The sequence below is a fragment of the Arachis ipaensis genome, chromosome B04 (genome assembly GCF_000816755.2).
Source record: "Arachis ipaensis cultivar K30076 chromosome B04, Araip1.1, whole genome shotgun sequence".
Lineage (NCBI taxonomy): Eukaryota > Viridiplantae > Streptophyta > Magnoliopsida > Fabales > Fabaceae > Arachis > Arachis ipaensis.
Genome location: NC_029788.2, coordinates 804,003 through 826,712, shown reverse-complemented (window position 1 = coordinate 826,712; position 22,710 = coordinate 804,003). Strand labels below are relative to the sequence as shown.

The 22,710-nt window shown below is 32.6% G+C and overlaps 3 protein-coding genes across 17 annotated transcripts in view; 1 reads left to right on the top strand and 2 right to left on the bottom strand.

The window, feature by feature from the left end:
* LOC107638355 (pentatricopeptide repeat-containing protein At1g63330) lies at nt 1,906–8,101 on the top strand. Of its 15 annotated transcripts, none has more exons than XR_002360454.1 (5): nt 1,920–2,348; nt 3,487–5,562; nt 5,948–6,094; nt 6,729–6,836; nt 6,949–7,138. XR_002360454.1 is itself a non-coding variant. In XM_021120314.1 (3 exons), exons 2-3 carry the CDS (start codon nt 3,823–3,825, stop codon nt 5,975–5,977), a joined length of 1,770 nt encoding a protein of 589 aa, XP_020975973.1. In that variant the 5' UTR covers nt 1,919–2,348; nt 3,487–3,822; the 3' UTR covers nt 5,978–6,107. The 15 variants fall into 15 exon arrangements, 3 of the variants coding, with proteins under 3 accessions (XP_020975973.1, XP_020975974.1, XP_016197079.1); XR_002360453.1 differs by having other exon boundaries at nt 6,944–6,967; XR_002360456.1 differs by lacking the exon at nt 5,948–6,094 and adding an exon at nt 7,746–8,097 and having other exon boundaries at nt 1,926–2,348; nt 3,487–3,713; nt 6,729–6,771; nt 6,944–7,031.
* On the bottom strand, nt 10,711–14,523 carry LOC107638356 (syntaxin-22). The gene is made up of 7 exons (XM_016341594.2): nt 14,001–14,523; nt 13,740–13,833; nt 13,316–13,452; nt 13,043–13,117; nt 11,809–11,966; nt 11,600–11,700; nt 10,711–11,268 (listed from the first exon to the last, which is right to left on the bottom strand). Exons 1-7 carry the CDS (start codon nt 14,186–14,188, stop codon nt 11,203–11,205), a joined length of 819 nt encoding a protein of 272 aa, XP_016197080.1. The 5' UTR covers nt 14,189–14,523; the 3' UTR covers nt 10,711–11,202.
* The window catches only part of LOC107637502 (calcium-dependent protein kinase 17-like), a 4,981-nt gene continuing 1,082 nt past the window's right edge, over nt 18,812–22,710 (bottom strand). The window contains exons 2-8 of the mRNA XM_016340911.2: nt 21,846–21,989; nt 21,596–21,748; nt 21,387–21,502; nt 20,389–20,556; nt 20,181–20,308; nt 19,982–20,081; nt 18,812–19,176 (exon numbers count right to left, since the gene is read on the bottom strand). Of these exons, the coding sequence (XP_016196397.1) occupies nt 19,075–19,176; nt 19,982–20,081; nt 20,181–20,308; nt 20,389–20,556; nt 21,387–21,502; nt 21,596–21,748; nt 21,846–21,989 (911 nt within the window). The 3' untranslated portion in view covers nt 18,812–19,074. The remainder of the gene's footprint in view (nt 19,177–19,981; nt 20,082–20,180; nt 20,309–20,388; nt 20,557–21,386; nt 21,503–21,595; nt 21,749–21,845; nt 21,990–22,710) is intronic.

Sequence of the window (22,710 nt, the reverse complement as noted above, 5' to 3'; positions counted from 1 at the left end):
CACACTGTCACCATCTTCTGTCGCTGAAGTCTAAACTTTTAGTCGTTCTTGTGTGTCACTGTCGCTGGAGGTCTCCTGTCGCGGAAGGTCTCCCGTTACCGTCGTTAAACCTCTCCTGTGGCAGTCATCGAATCTCTCCTGTCTCCCTCACGTTGCTAAACATGTTATCTCCGGCAAACACTTCCAAGTTCATCTTTTTCTTCTCCTGAAACTATTACTGTACATTGTGTTGTTATTATGTTGCTATTAATGTGAAACTGTTAGTTTCTGAATGTTGTTGGTAGTTATTTTTTTTATCCTATGTTAATAAATTTTATAATTTTATTTTCTAAGTGTACCGAAACTAGAAATGGCAAACATCAATTGAAGCTTATCATATACTATATTCATTATTAAAGTCATCATCCTCAACTTTTAATTATAGTTGAAAAACCGAACCAATTTAGACAATTGGACCGAAAAATTGACGACCCAGTATCTAACCGGTCTAGGTAGTGCATTGGACCAAACAAAAATAAAACTAGTAAAAATCGATTTGACTCGGATGAATTTTGCGAAAACCAGTGAATCGACTCAAAAACCCGGACCAATTTAGATTTTCTTTTTAAAAGAATCCTGCCCTAAATCACGTCGTTTGACATTTTTAATCAAAAAAAGAATAAAATATTATTTGTACTCATGAAAGCTCTAAACGCTCGTGTACCCATGAAATAAGAAAATTAAGGGTATATAGTTTTATAAAATATATAAACCTAACAAAAGATGAAGGAACCCATCTGGACATCGTAATAGGAGAGAGAGGAGTCGAACCACCTCGGGTGGGACGCGACTACAGTGAAGTATTGAACCCACCTTGGCGCCACACGAAGGCAATGAGGAATCGAATCCACCTTGACTCTGAAATTATTGGTAAAGCTTTTTCTTTTTTTGAAATTGTTTCGGTTGCGGTGGATTTGGGATTTTATTTTTTCTTTCATGTGCTATGATTGAAGAATAGAAAAAGAAGATGAGTTGGCAGAGGGTGTTAAAGTCTGTGCAGACACTTGCTGGTGATGGTAGAATTGTGCATCTGTAGTTGAATATGAAGAGGGAGAAGGGATTAATAATAGTGGAAAGATAGAATTGTAGAACTGAAAAAGTGGTGGTGATAACGACATCGCAATTAATGTTAAAGTGAGTGGTTAAGATTATGAGAAGCTATGGTATGGGTGGTTAAAATTGACAACAACAATAAAAATGGTAGTTATTAAAAAAAAAGGGACAATAGATTAATAGATTGATGTTAAAGAATAATTTAAAATTTTTAAATAAATTTTTAGGATTTAAATAATTTTATCGTATGATGTTAGTCTTTTATGGGTACAACTTCAATTTTATTATTTCATAGTTATTGTTACGTGGATAATCTGAAATTGGTGGATTGGGCTCAAATGGAAGGCCCAAACGTTCGAGGAGGATGGTCTCCGACTCGCATTGCGTCCGAGAGCCGCCGTCCGAGTTGTATATGTTTGAGAGAATGTGGGTGGTACTTGCAAAGACACTCCAATGTCTAAGTCAGCAAGAGTTTAAGCAGATTTAGAGAATCTTGAAACCTCTGTTTACCTGTGTGTGTATCAGTGTATTTACAGGGGATGATCCTATAACAACTGTTGGTATAGTTCTACTTCTAAAGGTGGATAACCGTCTCCTTATCTTAGAGTTGTTGATATCTCTTCTAAAAGTGGATGAGAGATTTTAGAGAATAGTTACTTATTTGAATCTACTAGCTCATGTTAAATCTGACCTATTTGAAGAGGTCGAACAAGTGATAAAGACCAAACCTTTGATTTGAGCCTTTTCACATAGTTAGACTGACCATAGCTTTCGGACAGGATATGAACAGTTATATTGTCGACGTTTAAAATTTTCTTCATAGATTGTACAAATAATAGTTTATTGTTGAAAAAAACAGAAAAGAAAAGAAAAACCCTGGTTCTGAAGTTACCTACCCTCACCCCCACTCTAATTCTCTCTCACTCTCACAAGCGGCACACCACCCTAGCTCTGAAGCTACCCACCCCAGCCCCATCTCTCTCTCTCTCTCTCTCTCTCTCTCAGTCTGCTCGATTCTGCCTCTCAGTCTCACTGGAGTCTCGTCTCAGTCACATTGCTGGCATCTCGTCGTTCGTCTGCCGCGTCGCCGGCGTCTCAACGTCTCGCGGCCTTCCCTGGGCTCCTCTTCGCCGGCGGCAGAAGCAACTCGTGGGGTTGTCGCTTGCTTCGTCACCTTCCTTGGGGTCGTCGTTGCTCGTCGTCTTCTGTTTTCGGATTCTCGCCGTCGCTGAGTCGCCGTGGACAGTGGAACGTTGGTGAGTCCCTGCATCATCGCTTACCCTGTTCTCTCTTTTCCAGATTTCCCCGTCTCCTGTATTTTTCCATGTCGCTGAATTGCTAATCAATTAATTTGCCTTGTTGCTGATCTAAATGTTGCTGTAAATCGTGACTGAACTAGGATTTGTTGAATTTGTTGCTGAAAGAGCTAATATTTTGTTGTTGATGAAAATCATCAGGGTTGAATTTGTTGCTGACTTTCCCAAATAATCACTTAGCCAATTTTTTTTGGCTGTAAATCATCTTTGGAGTTAAATTTTTTGTTGTTGAAAATTATCAATGAGCTGAATTTGTTGCCGTAAGAATAGATTTGATTCTTACATAGGCAGTATTGATTTGGTATAATTAGTTGAATTTAGTTTTTGAGTTTGTTAATCATTATTTTATTGATTTATATTTCTGTGTTGTTTTTTCCTCAGAATTTTTATACTTGATTGTTATTAATGTGTTTGTGAAGACATGCTTTTGAATTTTTAATTTTAAGCTTCTTTTTTTTTTTTGTAATTTTATATTTATATTTAGTTGTGACTGGGTCAACCAGTTCAACTAATAATTCACTGGTTGACCCAGTTGTGTGATTGGGTCGATTCCCAATTCGGTTTTGATAACTATGCTTTTAATTATTGATGATGATTGAGGTTGCTAATCCCATCAACAACCATGCATATATAAGGTCATTTTCCGAAGCAGGCAGCACTTTTTACCTGAATGTGTTGCTTGATATTTAAGAGTTTAGGTGATTAGGTGAAATGTAAAATGAACGAAAGGGATCCACATGCTGTTTTTAGTTTATGCATGTAAGAATGAGGGTAAAGTTGGTCTGAATGATTGAATTAGGAGTGAGTGCCCTGTTTTGTAGTTTATTTATTCTTTGTGCCCTGTATGAGTGAGCATGGGATATGGAATTCGCCCATTTTAAACCAAGCTATGATCGTTGACCAAGATTTGTTATGTTGTTTTGTTGGAAACTTTTCTTTTTCGTTTTATTTTAATTTGTATGTTAGAGATTTAATGTCTATGTTATTATGTTGAATGTTGTTTTGCCACCAATATGTTTCACTGTTTAACTGCTTGTGGCTTGAAGTTTGAACATGACTATGTGTTTTGTTAGAGCAGTTCCAACTCCACAATACTGTCACACGGTTCTTCTTCTCCAACTGTGGCCGCAAAAGCCTTCGTGTTAAAATCTCCGTTCTCAGCAACCACTTCTACAACATACATGCTCTCACTTATACGCTTCAACTTCACAACTCTGTCGATAAACCCTTGTGCCCGCATGGTTGGAGAGTTCTTCTATCGTTTCCCCTGATTCTACTCCGATACCTCGATGTGAACCCTTCAAGGTTCGTTCGAATTCATATCTCCATTAGTCTGTGCTTGTTATTATTTTATTTTCTTGTACCGGGCTGTTCTGTATTTCCTTGGTGGTGAGAGTTGGGTTCTGATGGGTGTATGTTGATGTCGTTAACATGTTTAAATGGATGTATTTTTCTCCGAAGCAAACTGCACCCCGGACAGCGATGTTTATCGAGGTTGTATAATTCTGCATCCGGGTCATTGATGTTGGAAGACCAAGTGTTTGATGAAAGTCCAAAATTTGAGCCCAATGCTGTGGTGGATTTTGGGGTAACCCGGTCAGTTCCCCGTGTTCCCACAACAGGGAGCGAATTGTTTCCTTTAGTGGGTAAGGTGTTTAAGTCCTTGAATTTTAGGGTTGCTAGGGAAAAAAGGTTTGGGAGTTGGGTTGAGAGCCATGGGTTTTCTCATTCAATCAACTGTTTTAGGATTATCATTCACATATTTGCTCTGGCGGGGATGCGTTTGGAGGTGTTTACTTTGCTTAGGGATATTGTTGAGTTCTGCAATGAGTCTGAGTACGACGCATTTGAATTGTTTTCGGCTTTGCTAGATTCACCCCACCATTTGGAAAGATCAGCTATCGTGTTTGATGTGCTCATGAAAGTATTTGCATCAAATTCTATGCTTGAAAATGCTTTCAATGTGTTTGTGAATGCTAAGCATGTTGGGCTTGAAAGTGATATAATGTCTTGCAATTTCTTGCTGAAATGCTTGGTTGAAGAAAATAGAGTGGATTTTGTGAGGCCATTTTTTGAAGAATTGAAAGACTCTGGTCCATCACCAAATATCTACACCTATACAATTATGATGAACTTTTATTGTAGAGGTGGTCCTGGATGGGATGTAAATATTAGACGGGCTACCGAGATTTTAGGAAAAATATATAGTAGTGGGCAAAGGCCAACTGTTGTGACATATAGATCTTATATTCATGGACTTTGTAAAGTTGGTTCTCTTGATGTTGCGTTCAAGTTAATTTGCAATTTGTCGTATAGAAACAAGCCTCTCAATAGCCATTGTTTTAATGCTATAATTCGCGGTTTCTGTATAAGAGGTGCAGTTCAGAAAGCTTTTGAGGTTCTAGAAAAAATGAAGATCTCTGGAGTAGTGCCTGATGCTTATAGCTACAGCATTTTAATTGATGCACTCTGCAAGGAAGGCGATGTAGAGAAAAGTCTCGTCTTGATGGAGGAAATGGAACGCTACCAAATAAAACCATCTGTTGTTATCTACACTTCCCTTATTCATGGTCTTTGCAAGCGTGGGCTGATGGAATGTGCAATAGATGTTTTCAATGGAATTGGTGCTTCTGGTTGTGAATATGATCAAACTGTGTATGAAACTTTAATAGATGGATTTTGTATGGATGGTGATAAGAATTCAGCCACCAAGCTTTTGCAGGAGATGATTATAAATAATTTGGTTCATACTACTTTTGGTTTCCGCTTTCTAATTAGAGGATTCTACAAACTGGGACACTATGATAAGGCATTTGAAGTTTTTAATATCATGCTTCGAGATGGTATCTCGCCAGATACCATCGCTTGCAATTATGTTCTTAATGGATATTGTAGGGATGGACGCTTGGAAGAAGCATTAAAACTGTTGGAGGAATTATCAGATCATGGTGTTACCCTGAACTCACATTCATATAATGCAATAATGTACAGGCTTTGCAAAGAAAGTTATCCAGAAAGGGCATTGGAGCTCTTGCCAAGAATGCTCAAGAGGAATACAGTTCCCGGAGTTGTTAATTATAGTACCCTTATATCAGGCTTTTTCAAACAGTTGAATTTTAGAAAGTCTGTGATGTTATTCACAAGAATGGTAAAGGTAGGGATCGCTTTCAACAACATCACATACACGATTCTTATTAACATATTTTGCCGTAGTGGTAAAATGCATGAAGCTTATGCCATTTTTAATGAAATGAAAAAAATAGGTTTGTGTCTGGATGTGATTACATATACATCTTTAATAGCTGGCTTTTCTGACGCTGGAGAACTGAAAAAGGCCTGGGCAATATTTGAGGAAATGTCGAGGGAGGGCTGTTGGCCAAATGTAATTACATATACTTGTTTGATTGATGGATGTTGCAAGTCAAACCGAATAGATTTGGCCTCCTGGCTGTTTGATAAAATGAACAAAGATGCAGTTAAACCCGATGTTGTAACTTATACTGTGCTGATTGCTTGGTATCGTATGCATGGATTGACAGATCAGGCACATAACCTATATCGCGAAATGATGACAAAGGGTATTTTTCCGGATGATAAATTCATCAGGATCTGTCGATTTGATCTGAATACTGGCACAACACATGAAAGTTAGGAGGCTGTACAAAGATTTCTATGATATCCAGCCGGTATGTGTTTTGACATAATTTTACTTGTAGTTGACATCCCGAATATTAATGCCAGTTTAATAAACTTGCCTGCTAACTGCTATTTGGTGTAACCCATTTAAAATAGTACAATGATAATTACGTCTGTGTTTCCCATTAGCTGTATCACTCTTCTAGATCCATTTTATTTTGTGGTTATTTATCATTATTTTACTGATACATCTAATTGCCCCACTTGCTAACAAATGTAATATGTATTCTTTGACTAACATTTCAACTACCATCTGAGATTCATTTTGGTACAGAAGAAATATTTTGCAAGAATGAAATATCACATATCTAACTACAGCATTTGATTCTTGTTTGTGCATGACATACATAAGCCATTGGCCAACTTACTAGCTTTTGCATTTGCACAATAGCACTTTAACTGATGGATTACCAAATTTGTTGACCTTTTCTCATTCTAACTGGGCCAAATCTATATCATTGGGTTTAAATAGTCTCTGATTCCTGGTCAATATGCAATGTTGAGATATATAATTATAGTTACAGAAATAACAGTAATATGGTACTGAAGCAATAATAAAACTATTATTGATTCATTTAATTATAATTTCATCATTATCATCCTTGATAGCTATTTGTGTTGCAGACTAAGAAGGCTGAATGTCTAGTGTCCAGTGCCGTGATCCAAGGTAGACATGTGGCCGTTCAAGAGAATCACATTTCGCAAGTCAAATGGGATCTCATTGGCATTGCTGTAATATTTTTGCCGAAAAACAAAATGATGTGGATTTTTTATGTACTTTATTTTATTTACTTCATTTGAGTCTTATTGTGATGTAGCAAATATTACATTTATGATAGGTCAGGAGGATGAATTCACTTGAGGAAAAGGCTATACCTGTCACGCAAATGCAGCTGAATGGAAGTTGTAATCACACCAAAGATGGGGGTAGTTTTCTGTTCATATTCATAAATAAGATTGCTAACACACTTGACATGTAAAATAGGTTGTTAAGAGGCATAATAAGCAGGATGAATATTAGTCAAAGTCAAGGAGGTGCATAATTATTCAATTAGCATTTGTTTTGAGGTACTGAGACAGAGACTGAAAGACTGAGATTCAGTATCGTGTTTGTTAGTTCAGAGACTGGTATTAAAATTTCTGTCTCTGTCTCTAAAATTTCAGTATTTCAGTACCTCCAAAAAGTAGGGACACATGGGACTGAAATTTTTAAAGATGGATACTGAAACTTTAATAACATTTTATACCTAAAATACTTTCATTTCAATTAATTAATTCCAATTTTACCCTTTGTGCAAATTAAATTAGAGTTTCATTCTTGTTTCAATTCCTGTCTCCCATTTTGCACAAAATAGAATATTGAGATTTATTTTAATCCCTGTCTCTTAGTCTCTGTCTCTCCGTCTCAGTCTTTCCGTCTCTGTCTCTCCACCAAACACTACCTTACGGATGTTCAAAAAAAATTTAAAAAGAATAAGTAAGTAAATAAGGGCAAGCATGAAATGAGTACCATGCATCTGTGTTGTGTTTTAGTCTTTTGTTAAGTTCTTCCTCTTGTACTTTCGTGGATGGGCTAGCCCGCTTGTTTTCTATTTTTCTTTCGATTATGTTGTGTACTTATTATGAAGCAACATTTAACAGGAAAAGACATAGCCGAAGGTTTGATCATCTAAGGACAAGGCAAGATGGTCAAATCAGAGAAGCAAGCAGAATGGTGCTATCAAGTGGACTCATTGGATATGGAGAAACTTGGATAAGCCTCACAATGGGGTTTTAGTTTTGACATAACCATAGCAGATCTCAGAACTCTTATCAAAAGTGGGGAATGATCACAGGTGCTTTTTGCTGTTAGCAGAGAAGGCCCAAATTGTAACTGTAGCATGGTAACCGTTATTAGGTCAGCATCTACCATCACAGCTTCCCTCAGAGGATGGCTAAAAAAAAATATTCTTTACAAAAATATTATTTATACATTAAAAATTAGTTATTATATATTTATGTATAAATATATGTATTATTTAATTAACTTTTAATAAATATTTTGTATTTCAATATATATTTTATTAATTGAGTAATTGAATTAATAATTGATTATTTTTACTTTTTACACACAGCAGAGTTGTATTTATGAGTGGCAAATAATGTGCATTTGATTCAACTTTTTTAGCAATATTTGCATAGTCATTTAGAAAGTATGCCAAAAGAAAAAAAATTTGATCTCTAGACTTGTTTATATATATATTTTTTAAGATTTTCAATCATTCACTAGAAATAAAATGAAAAAAATTGATATAAAATGATCAAAATTTAAGGATGAAAATATTTAATTTGTGTGTATATTTTCCATTTGTTTTTCAAATGAATACTATCTTTTTGGAGTATTTTTTTATACACTTTTTATATTTTATTTTTTTATTTAAATCTATTGGATGCATTTTTTTTAAAATTTATCCCAAAAAAAAAAAGTAATAAGGACTTTTTTTTTTCTCTCTCCCGTGAGGAGCTACAAAATAAAGATTGTGAATTTGATTCCATTTTTTTGTTTGGAAATCTCCAAGTATCATGGATATGATGATTTTCTTGTTTGGAAATTTCCTATTTCTATTTAGTTAAATAATAAATAATGGATTGTTTCCGAACCAAATATGCTTCTACATTATTTCAATAAAAGGTAACAAAGTCGGCTTAAGAATCAAATACCAACTGTCTTTCATTAAAGAAATCCTAATCAAATAAGGCAATCGAGAAAAATAGGGTAAACATTAATTGGCATAACTTTTATATTTGGTGTCCAAATAGTATTTTTGATGATTTAATTAGGAGAGTTTTGGTTATTGAGTCTTCTTATCTTTTTTTATTTTCTTCTTCATTATGAGATAGGTGAGATGTGAACATAGTACTCGGCTTTTGTGTTTATGGTTTTGGGAATACACTGGATGGTGAATTTGAAGCTATCCACCTAGCGGATTCTGATGCATGACATACTTGAAAATACCTGTTCCATATTCATAGGAAATTCAGTTTGCCCTAGACATTTTCTTCAGATCTCAACATAAACATCACTGTAAAATGAAATTTGAGTTTAAAGTTTAATTCAGGTGAATAATTTTTAAAATAAACTTATTGAAAGCTAGGTGTTACATCTTTAGCAAGTATAATTATCATCTTATTATTATATATTGAAAAAGAAAGAAAAGATAAGGGGTATCAGCAAATTTTTATTTCCTTGCTCAGGTTAAACAAACACAAAATGTAGTTGAACCTTTTCTCATTAATAAATCTGTTTGAACAAGCCTTATTCAAAACAGAAATATTAATTCAAGACATTACTCTAAAATACAAGTCTTGGAACAGCCAAATTGTCAATAACCATTGATTCTCCAAAACTAGGGACATTGAAAGTATGATACAACATTTTCTAACTACTAGAAACACTACCAAATGGGAGCAACCTATACTGGATTCATATAACACTTCACACAACCAATCAATCTTTTCATAATTTTATTTCTGTGAGCAACTGAGCATCTTCTTAATTAATTCCTTTATTGTTTCCATCGAACACCAATTTCTTCTCAGCTTCAACGCTACATTTTTCCGTTCGTACCTAAGCTATGTCCATTGTGCTGTGCTAACTACTAAGCTATTATATGCTGGTCTCAAAGTAAATAAGTTATTATACGACACATGCATGCTTATGTATAAGTAGAATACAAGTAGAATTTCACAAGAACAAGCTTTTTGCTTCTTCTATATTGAAATGAGCTAAATCACCAAATTAGAACACCATTCTGAACATAAACTTGTGGTGTTCATGTCTCATATGTCAAGTCAACACTTAACAATACATACCAAGATTGTATTAACGATAATTGAAATAAAAACTAACAAAAAATTACAAAATTTAATTTCAAAGACCAACTTAATCATTTAGAAAAGCTAGAAAATAAAAACTATTTTGATTCACATGCAGAAATCTAAAAACCAAATTGAACATTACCACTGTTTGAAACGATAACGATAAAGTTAAAACAATCAAACATTAAAAATATTTTTGAAATTTTTCAATAATTTTAGAAGACAAAAAATATACTTTTATTATTATTATTATTTGGACTAGACTTCAATTGTTTAATTCTCAAACTTGTTTATACTGTAAGTCTATAAGATGACGAGAACGACGAATTGTCAAGCAATCCACCTAAACTTACAAATTAGCTTAATTACTTTTCTAATGCTTGCTTAAAAAACACATTAAATTAAACCCATTTAACTAGTTCTTATTGGTTATCCAAAGTTAGTTTCAATGTTGGGTATAACAAAAAAATAAATAACTAAAGACTATTCACATAATTTTCATAGCCGTCTATGAACCGCTTGTACAATAGCAAACATCGAAGGTAATTGCAATTCGAGCATTTTAGTTTTTATGTTCCGAGAATGTCGCACTTTCTGAATTATTGAGTAAACCTCATACCATAGTTATCTTTTTTGTTACTTTTTGTTGCCAAAAAAAAAAAAAATCAAAATACTAAAAGTATAAATGGCAATTGTCTATGACTTCTTTCTTGCCTTAACAGTTAACAATGCACAATAAGTATCAAGATTAATGAGAAATAAACACCAATTATCAATTAAACTCTCAGGAATACATCCATTTTCCTTATATACAGCAGTCAAACCAAGCACAAGAAATCTAAGCTCCAAATTTGTGAAAAGAGACTCAATATATAAGGTTACACTGAATTAAGGTATTGCTAAAATTTTAGCAATAGGTGCTGCATTTACAGGTAAAGGAAAACCCAAAAGAATTAATATTTCTTTTATTAAGGAAACAAAAAGAGAAAATAGACGAGAAGTACGTTGTGATGCATCCATAAAACCACTAAAACCAACACAGACAACAACACAAACCCCAAAGACAAAATCACGATGTACTTGTGTCAAATTATGAACTGAAACCAGACGAGAGAAATCCCAGTCATTGACAAGATCAGGGGAAAATCACCTCAGAGAGATCATCAGCATGGAAGATCCTAGCTGCACTTCAATGGCTCAGTTTATATCATTGATCGTTAACAGAACTGATAATCTTTGACTAAGCAGCCAGAACAACAATGACGATTAGAAGCACAATTCCAAATATCACCAAAAGCAAGCATGTCTGTAAAAGAAAGATCAAAACAAAGTATGAGATTACCTAAGACATATACATGAAGGTTTATAGGAGGAAAAGAAAATAAAAAAGGAAAAAGAAAGAGAGGGGGGAGGGGGGGAACGTATTATGGACAGCAGAAAGTAATGCATTATGCATACTAAACCAACCATGCAACCAAAGCCCATGTATAATGACAATTGTAGAAGCCAAGATCTTTCATCACTAAAATTATATAATATGAACTCCACGGCCATATAAATTTATTGAGGAAATCCAACATCTAAAACTACACGTGAGAGGTGAAATCTTAAAGCAAATATTACACAATGTATATTACCAAAGAAGAATTTGATCTTTGAGTCTTTGAAGCTTTAGCAAGTTGCGATCTTGCTTGTGCAGTTGCAGCATGGGAATGCTCAATGTTGGACCCAATATCATCTAAAAAAAATATAAATTCTTGGCATCAGATCACATGAGAAGTTCTGGACAAATAAAAAACTTGGGATTAAGACAGATGTACTCAATTAGAATGGAAGTGAAAGTTACCAATCATAGCTCCCTGTTCATGCACAAGCACAGCAAGATCTTTAAAAATTTCATTTACTTCACCAATTTGGTGCTGAATTTCTTGAATGCCTTGCTCTCTTTCTTCAATGATAGCCTCATTGAAGGCAATCTCATTATCTAAAAACAAGACCTCCTGCCTGCAGCAAGATAATGAGCCGAGATACTAAATATCACATCATGTCAAATCTAAAAATGTCAAAATACCATTTTGGTCCAAGAGAAAATTGGAATTCAATATTAGTTCCTAAGGTAGTGTTTGTTTCTAGAGACTGAAACTAAAACTGGGAGACTGAAACTCAGTATTGTATTTGGTGGTCAAAGACTAAAACTAAAATTCCAATCTCGAGTCACAAAATTTCAGTCCATTCAGTACCTTTAGAAACTGGAGACCGAGAGGATTAAATTTCTGGCACTGAAGACTGAAACTTTAATAACATTTCTTTCAAAAAATACTCTCAAACTTTTCAAATTTATCTTAAATCAAACATGATACATAACTCAGTCCGGCATATTTTATATCAAACACAATACAAAGACTTAATTTAGTCTTAGTCTCAGTCTCTGTCTCCCTTCCAAACAAAACCTAAAAGAATTTGCTAATACCTGCAACCCTAAAATAAACATGTTATAACAAGTTAGTACTTCCATTTGGTGCGTTGGGCATTCATTATATGTATCATTGAAATGCAGAGTGTTTCAATTAATTACAGATTAGAATTTCGAAATAATTAAATTCTTACAACATATTTTTACTTAGGGGATGAAAGCATTAGCAGATTTTCTTTAACTAATATGTAATTAACTCATTTTCAAAGGGGCAGCCTTCTATTAACACTAAATCACCAAAAAAGTTTTTCAACAAATTTTACAACTTGTAGCAGAACCTTGCCAGTGATTCATCAACTCTTCGCACAGAGCCACAGAGAGAGAGAGAGAGGTCGGGGGTGGGAAGAGGAAAATAACAAAGAAAAAAGATGCATTTTAGCATCAACGTGATTATAGCATAATTTCCGATGACAAATAGGTTACATTTAAGAAGTAATCTGATATACATTATTCATGTTAAAGTTTACAGATTTTCATCAAATTCCCACAGTCTTGTCATTTATAATGTAAATTCCTCCACAGCACCAGAAGAAAAAAAGGGAAAAAAAAAGAATGTGCTTTTCACTATCAATTGTATTTTAGTTTCATGTAATATACAAAAATTTACCTTCTGGATTCCACAAGAAGGGCACGCTGTTCTGGAGTCTTACCAGAATTAGCATCTGCTTCATTAGGTGTATAGCTGCAAAAAGAAAAGCCCAAATAATAAGTGTTATGTGCATCGATGGCAGCCAGTAGAGAAGCAAAATTGATCACCAATAGTAACATATTCTTCTTTAAGAATGAGTTCAATATATAAAATCGTATCAACATAAGCATTAAGCCACACAAATAAGCACAGTCTTCCACTGTAAGATTCCACTAATGGTTGACTGGTCACCTGGATGGAGCTGCTTGTGGAACAAATGGGGTGTAAGCTGTTTCCCTCTCTGCCGCAAGTCGCTGTGCCTTCTGAAATTCTTTCAACACGGCCTGAAAATCTTTCGCGAGTTTAGCATCTGCTATCTTCTTGTTTGCCTGCAAACACACACAATAAAGACATTAAATGCCTCTCTTATTTTATTCTGGTCAATGTAAGAGAACTCAGGGTCATATCAACCAATACATTTAACATATAATTATAACTAAAACTATCTCCAACATGTCCAGCAAAAAACATTCATTCAAAAACGAATCCCAGCGAAACCATCCCCCAAAACAATCTGGGAAACAAAAAACACAATTTCCGGAGAGACTCATGATAACAATTCCATGGATCATAACAATTAACCTTCTCTGCACATGCAATTGAGGTAAAAACTTACATTGATATTAGATTGGTGATCAATTTCACTAGCTTGTTTAAGCTTCGCTGACGTGTCCTTCACCAATTGTCCAATGTGCAGCCTTGTCTTGTGCCTGCAACGTCCATAACGCCGTAAGAAACGCAAACCTCGATCCAATTGTTATCTCAAAAGCATCATACAAAACACAAATCCAATCAAAAAACAAACCACAACCACAAAAAATTCACACCAAAACAGTCAAGGCACATAAGAGGGAGAAAGAGGGGAACTTGATCTCACAGCTTCTCGCGGAGCTCGGGGGTGTCTTTGGGGGTTCCTAGGGTGTTGACAAGCCTCTGGAAGGTGGAGACCGCGGTGTTGATCTGGAAAATTCCGGCAGCCACCGCCTGCGTGGGATCTTGCTTGCCGTTGATGTGGCCTCGGCGGGGAGCGAACGGCCGGCCGGCCTCGATATCCTGAAAGCTCATTCTATATTATTGAATTTCTCTCTCTCTCTCTCTCTCTCTCTCTAGAGGATTGCGCGCGCGCGTGCCTGCGTAACCCTAAATAATTTTCTCGAGAAAATTGAAGACAGAGTGTTTCCTTAGAATTGGGAATTGAAAGAGGAAAGTTGTTGCCGGTCTCGGAAGATCGATCGGAATTCGGTGAATTAGGGATGTTATGAATCTAAACGTGCAGCACCGAACCCGATTTAGAGAGAGAAGAGAGAGATTTGACGATATGATGAATGATGATTGCTTTTAGAGAGGGAATTTATTTTTAGAGAGAGAAACTGGAAGCGTGCCTGTTGTGGAGCGTATCGTATGAATGTTTGATGAATGATGCTTAATTGCTGACATGGATTCTTCCTTGCCGGCACGTTGACGTGGACCCACGCTACACGTGGCTCCTCAAGATACGACACACATACATGAAGCTTCATTTTCTTATAAGTTACAAATAATTAAACAATAATAAACAAAGGTATAAATATGGAGACACATAAGTCCTTTATCAACTTCTAACTAAATTAAATAATAAAATTTAAAATAATAAAATTTTGCTTAGCATTAGTTATTAGTTNATGATCATTTAAAAATACAAATATAATTATACAATTATATAAAATATTTTACACTGTTAGTGTATTAAAATTAAATTCATTATCTTATTATGTGTAATCATTATCATTTTTTTTATAACATATAACATCTGATTTGTTTTGACATGAGCCAATGAGCCCACTAAATTCGTTTTCCAGATCAAATTGAATAGCTCAGCATCTTGAAATCTTATGACATGATACGGTTTCAACTGATTAAGACTCATGATCCAAAGTTAGTTGAGTTGCCTCCTAGATAACCACACTATGTTTGAATCCCGGCAATAGTTGAGTTGTGGTTATAAAGTCTTTCGTGTGAGTGGGTGNNNTAACGTTTAAATCGTCCTATTTGTATCCTTAACGTTTATAAAAGTGATTTAGTATTATCCTACTATCAATTATACTAACAAATCATATTATATTTTTCAATTATTCTCTCTTGAATGTATTCATTCTCAATTAGGTCTCACTTGGATGTGTTCGATTTTAATATTATACCCACTATTTGTGTTTAGATTCAATTATGTCTCTAGAAGAGTGAATTATGTAAATATTGTAGGAATTAGTTTCAATATTTGATGAGCTATTTTTCGTAGTAGATAATCGATTCTATTACAGACATTTGTATTCTAACTTCAAGAAGAGATTTTTAAAACTCAAACTAAAGCGCTCATGATGTGTAATTGACGGCAGGATAACATTGAATCACTTTTACAAACGTTAGGGATACAAATAGGACGATTTAAATGTTAGAGATACAAATAGGATTTACCTCAAACGTTGGAGAAAAAAACGATACTTTACTCTTAAAAAAAATACACGGGTTCAACAATTGTCGCTACAAGATTCAAAATGCATACTAATGCACTTAGTCACTTACATGCTACATGACATTTCTAATAATTATAATCTCCAGTTTTTTATGTGCTTGATTAACATGAATTTAAATTTTGATTTAGATCTTGATATTTGATCATAATTAAATTTTTAGATAGGTATTTAGTGATTATGTTCTTTTGAATATTTTTTTCATCCATTTATTTGAATTTTGTGAGTTGTATTCAAGTATAAAAGAAATATTCTATAGATGCTAAAATGATAAGTTTAGAAATTGTGGATCAATACTGTCGTTGCATTAAAGTATCATTGAATCATCGAACAAGTATGCTTTTCCAAAATCAATTTAAAGGAAGTCGAAAGATATGTTAATATTATTGGAAAAGAATCACAGAAAAATGGTTGAACATTTGAATACTATCGAATTTTTATGACATTTTACAAATGGTTCATTTGGATTTGATTATTATTCGCAAATTGGTTTACTTTGTTGGAGCTTTAAAAATTGTTTTGGCAATTAATTACAAAATTTTTTAGTGATATGCTTTTGTATGATTTATTAGCTCAATTTGCTCTAGTTGTGAACACATGGAACTCAAATATCTTGAGCAGATATTAAGTTAATCGTTATTCAATTAACAATGCTTAATCTTTTTTCTTTGTTGTTTGCAGGTGTGTGGCATTTTGATCAAGTTTTTCTCTATAAAGAAACTCATGTATAATGTTAACCAACCAGTAGGTTCTTTACAATTTGACACTGTCTAAAAATTCTATGTTATTTTATAGTTGTATAATAGAATTAGTATTTAACTCGGATAGATGCGTGTTATGAAATTTGCTTAAGATATTGATTAGCTTAATGATCTTTATATTAATTTAGAATTGTAGTTGCTAATGTCTGTTCAAAAGACTAGAGAGCCTAAAAGTCAATATTATGAAAGCATATGTGTGATTTAAAGTTTGATTTAAAGTGTGTTTGATTATAACATGAGTTTGAATTTTGATTTGCATATCTCAAGTTTGATTATTACTTTGGACATGTTTGATTATAATCTAATTGTAACATGAGTTTAAAATTTGATTTGTATTCTCGAATTTGATTATTATTTTGGACGTGTTTGATTATAACAAGATTTTATAAAATAATTTGGAGCTAGTTTGATTACCTAATTATAGCATCAAACTAAACAAGAAAAATTTACATATTTATAAGTTCGTTAGATAGATACGTTTTTAGTGATTTTGATAGAAGACTAATTTATCTTATAATAATATTTTTATAACATCGTGTTATATGCTGAGTTTGATTATACTCTAATTTTAAAACAGGTTATTACAGCATGTTTAATTATATACTATGAATTAAGAATTTGCTATTTTCATTTTTCATGAATCAATAATAATCCAAAATTTTAGATAACTCAAAATATTGAGTACAAAAGCACTAACCACATGTAAAATCAAAATTAAAACTATTACAAAAAAAAATGTAAAAATTTCATTGCATCATGTAACAAATCTATTACAAAAGAAATAAAACTATTATTCTTTTAAATAGTGACTTTATTGCATTAAATTCAACAAAGATATAAAGCCATATGGGTGGATTCTTCATCAATATTGTCATTATCCAACTTGTGCAGTTGTATCTGATGCTGCTACAAACATGTTCTGTAATTATCATTGAATGACAATTAATAATATTAACATTCTTATTCACTCATCTTAAAATTTTTATTATAAAGAATGAGTCAATGACCATGGTAATAGCTTTGATATGATCATTGGTGATATCTATGAACAAGTTACCCTGCTTCTTCAGCTCAAGCAACACGCCAACTATGTCCTCCCCTTTTTTTCTATTATTATGATCTTCGTGCTCTTCAATTACTCCTTTAAGAAACTCATCCAACTCCTTAAAAATCTTTTTAACACGATCCAGCAGGTCATTTACCCTATCAATCCAACCCAATTAAAAGATATTGCTACTTCAAATAATTTAGAATTCTATGAATTGAAACGAGAGTTCAGAACTTTGACGAAGAAAAATGCAGTGTAGTAACAACTAAATATGGTGAAACACAGTGATGTTTTCAAAATTTTTAAAAGCATTAGCAAAATTTATACTACAAGTATGGATATGAAAAAATGCACCTTGAAAGAATTGGAATCTGCTCCCACTATGAGTAATTACTTTTCTGATATGTTTGGAATAACCTAAAATATGAATAATAAAAAAATTTAAAATCAAATCATGAATAAAAAATGGATAATAACAAATTTGAAATCAAATCAGGAATAAAAAATTGACATACGAAATAAATAAAACACAAACCTCATCATTCGAGTTTGTGGATAAATTAATAAGCAGTGATTTGTTTTAAAATATAATCAAAATCTTAAGATAACAAGAACCGAAGTTAAACAATACTGAGAAGAATTTTTGTGAAGTGCCTAATCGAATCAGAGGAGAAGGAAGCGTGGGAAAGAGAAGAAAGCGATGAGTGAGGTGCATGCAGTGGCACAATCGAAGAGAAGAAAAGTGAGATGCATGCATTGGAACCCCTCTACCGAGAAGAGAAGAAATCGCGATCGAAGAAGAAGGGAACAGTGGCGTGATGAAGAAGCTCATAGAGTGACTGAAATCGCAATCAAAGAAGAGAACCCTCTTTGTATTATCTCTGTATCCATATTCGTATCCTTCTACAATATTTTTTATAGAGTGACTGAAATTAATGGCTGAAAATGGTATACAAATAACATTTTTATACTGATAACTGACTTTAGTAGCTGATTTTAGTGTACATATATATAGCATTATTCGTATGTATTACCTTGTATGCTGTCATTTGGTATGTATTTAATGATGACATTAAAATATTAACAAAGTTAATAAACTCAAACACTACAACAAACTCTTAATTAATAAGAGATAATATAATGCTAGTTATATATTGATAGGATTCATAATGGAAGTTAACGTAATAGTAATGCCCTTTGCTAATATAGTGTTTTGACATAGCATAGTGCTATGTTAATGAGGGTGTTACATAAAGCATATGTCTAGTTCACATTATCATCATAAGTTAGTGTAATATACATATCCAACCATCCATTTTTCAATTCCTAAGTGAACAACAATGTGTATACATAACTTGTTACAATTTTCACACCAAAGGAAAAGAAAAAGGCAAACCTAGCATATGCTCACATTTATCAAAGGTTAGTTTTTTTTTTTTCTCCCCCCCCTTTTTTTTTTCTCTTATAATTGTTTCCACCTTAGACCAGTTCTCTCACCTATATCCTCTCCCAAACAACAAAAGCCTACGACGTAATAATCTTGTCCATGATCTTTCACCCATCAATGAAGAAACATGCAGGGCTGAAAACAGATCATGAATCGTTTTTCAAGTATATGATATCGTATATCCCCCTCTATGGATGCAAATGAAGTGATTCACGTCTCTTTTTTGTATGAGCTTCAGCTTGTCCTTTTCTCATCATTGCCACAAACTCTTCATAGTTAATACGACCATCCTGCACAAACAACATGTCTTCCTTAATATTACTCTCCATATTTTACATCCAAAATGTTATTCGTACACTAAAATTAGCCACTAATGTAAATGCACGTGTGATTTAATTTATTTTCGATGTGTATTTGTATTTCAACATGTATTTTATACTAGTGGCTGATTTTACTATACAACGTAGCATAATCAATTTTACGTATATTCGAGAGAGGAACTTTAATAAAAGGGAGCCACTTAAATAAAGATGTTAAAAACGTCTTTTTTTTAAAGATGATTTTTAAAAATTAAAATTTAACACATAAAATAAATTAAATTGTATTATTTTTATTAAAATTAGACCGGACAAATCAATTTAGCAAAAAAATTAATAAATTAAATTTTGAATCGGTATAAATTAATATTTTTTATAAAAAATTACTACAATATCCCTATTATAAAACACAACTAAAATATTTATATTTTATATATATATATTCATTTTGAAAATTTTAAATTCTAACCCTATAACGATAGAGAAGAAAAGGGTTAGAATTTAGGATTTTCAAAATTAATATATATAATAAGAGTATTTTAGTCATTTTATATAATAGAGATATTGTAGTCATTTTTTATAAAAAATAATATTAATTTAGATGGATTCAAAATTTGATTCACTATTTTTTTATCAAATTAATTTGTCTGATCTAATTTTGACAAAAATAATATAATTTAAGTGATTATATATGTTAAATTTTAATTATTAAAAAATATCCTTAAAAAAACGTTTTCTGCATCAACAAAATAGATAATTAAATAAATATATGACATACGTTATCTACATCAACTTCTTGAACGATTTCATTGATGTCTCTTCCATCGTGGATGTTATATTCATGGAGAGCTTGCTCTAATTCTTCAGTGGTGATAAACCTTTTTTATATGGTATAAAAATGAGATTAGGAATTTATTTTTAGAAGGTAATAAAATATGTAGCAGAAAGATGGGGTCAATAATATATTTGATAATTACCCGCTATTATCTTTATCAAAGTATTGGAAGGCTTTATAAAGATGTTCTTCTCTGTTCATTCTGTTCATGTGCACTGTTGCTGTGATGAATTCATCATAGTCTATGGTACCATTTCCGTCAGCATCTGCCTGCAATTTGTAGAATAAAGAAAAAGCAAAAACAATCATATTGATTCTCCTTTTAAAAGGGAAAAGATAAAACAACTTACTGCTTCCAGTAATTGTTGAACTTCTTGTTCTGATAGCTTTGTCCCTTGCTTTGCAAGACCCTGCTTAAGTTCTTCAATTGTAATGGTTCCACTATTATCAGTGTCCATTCCCTTAAACATTTCCTTTAACCCCATAATTTCTTCTTCTGATAAGCATCCTGCAATAACCTATTCATTTTTGGAAAGTTTTAATGTCATCATGCTTAGTACGTATATTTCTTAGCGGTAATGTTAGGAAGACAAAAATAAAAAAGTCAGAACTTACTTTATTTAGCATTCATTAATTGTTACAGCAATAAATAAATAGTAAATAAAGACTTAGGGGTGAGTACGGGTCGGTTTGATTCGGGTTCATGGTAAAATTAGAATCAAACTGATCAAAATATAATTGGTTCGGATTTGTGTTTTTTTGTACATGTACCCGAATCAAACCAAACCGATTAAAAACGGATTGGTTCAATTTGGGTAATTGGGTACCCGATGACTTTGAAATTCATAGAAGAAACCAAATTTTTATATTAAAAATTCAACAAGTATAATAAATATGTAACATCAATAGAAATAATCCAAACATGTTAAACACCAAATACATTAAAAACTAAACTCATTAGAATCCAAACATATTAATAGTGAATAATCTTTGTCTAATAAAAAAGTTATATATTTTTTATTTAATTAATATATGATCGGGTTCGCGGGTTGGTTCGGGTTCCGCACCCCTAGAACCGATATCCAAACCAATCATTAACAAAGACTATTAGTTTGGTTCGGGTTGGACCCAATTACCCGTTGGTTCCAAAACTAATTCAATTAGTTCGGTTTGGGTTCGGACGGGTAATCGGGTACCCGCTACCCGTGCTCACCCTAAAATAAAGTAAATTCTCGCTGATTTTAGTTAAATTTTTTTTATTATCAAATATTTTTTATTTCCGAGCATGTAATGTAATGTGTGAATAGAAAAACATTAATTATAAATTAGAAAATAATAGTACAAGTACCCTTAAAGCAACTTTCTTGAATTCATTCATTGCTTTGAATTGTTTGAGCCTACTTAGCACAGCATTATCAATAGGCTTATCTGGTGCTTCTCCATCTTCCTTAACCCAAGGATGATCTATTTTGAAAATTAACAAATTCAAATTGTTTAATTATTATCAAAACATGGCAACTAATAATGAATCATCTATGATTTTGAAGCTATACTTACTCAAAACTTCATAAGCTGTAAGCCTTTGTTTAGGATCTGAATTCAACATTTTTCGTACAAGATCTTTTGCAGATGGTGAAATTGAAGGCCATGGATCGCTTGAAAAGTCAACGTGACCTCTTAGGATGGCATTGAATATGCCATGTTCAGATTCTGGCATATTTTTATTTCAAGTAATTAGCATCACTACCATGACTGCATTTATATGGTTTGAAATTAATCATAAAGTGATTGTAATGAAAATGAAAACCTGCCCAAAATGGAGGAACTCCACATAAAAGAATGTAAAGCATAACACCAACACTCCATATATCAACCTCTGGACCATATTTCCTTTTCAATACTTCAGGTGCAATGTAGTATGCACTACCAACAATGTCCTTGAAAACATCTCCTACAAAAATGAAGCACTTTCTCTGGCTATTAAAATTATACCCAATAAATTAAACATGATGTTATCTTCCTAGTATTTCCTTGTAACCAACATTTTCATAATTTTGTCCATTGTTAATATATTTTTGTCAAAATGGTTATTTTGACTTAAAATCAAAATGAAACATTTTAGAAAAGATGAATTATATTAAATTTACGAGTTTTATTATAATGACTTAGTGTTTGCTCAAATATAAAGCAAATACAAAGAACAGGTGTTAATTATCTAATATTTTTCATAAGTAGATATTCCAACGAAGATTTTATAATTGTCTTTATATAAAAATACTGTATTTTTTATCATTGAATAATAGATTTTAGGACTTAATTTTCATATGCTATAAAAGTGTTATCTTTGTTTAAAGTGTGGCAAAACAAATAAATCACACTTTTTAAACAAAGATCATCATAAAAAGATATTTTTTATATCTCCGTCCATTAGAGTAATTGTCTTTTTCATAAGGCAACTACTCCAATAAAGATGTCAAAACATATTTTCTCATGATGATCTTAATTTAAAAAGTATGATTTATTTGTTTTGCTACACTTTAAACAAAAGTAACATTTTTATAACACATAAAAATCAAGTTCTAAAATTTTTATTATTCAATGGTCAAAATAAAATATCTTTATATAAAGACAATTATAAAATCTTTATTAGGCAATTATAAAGCCTTTATATG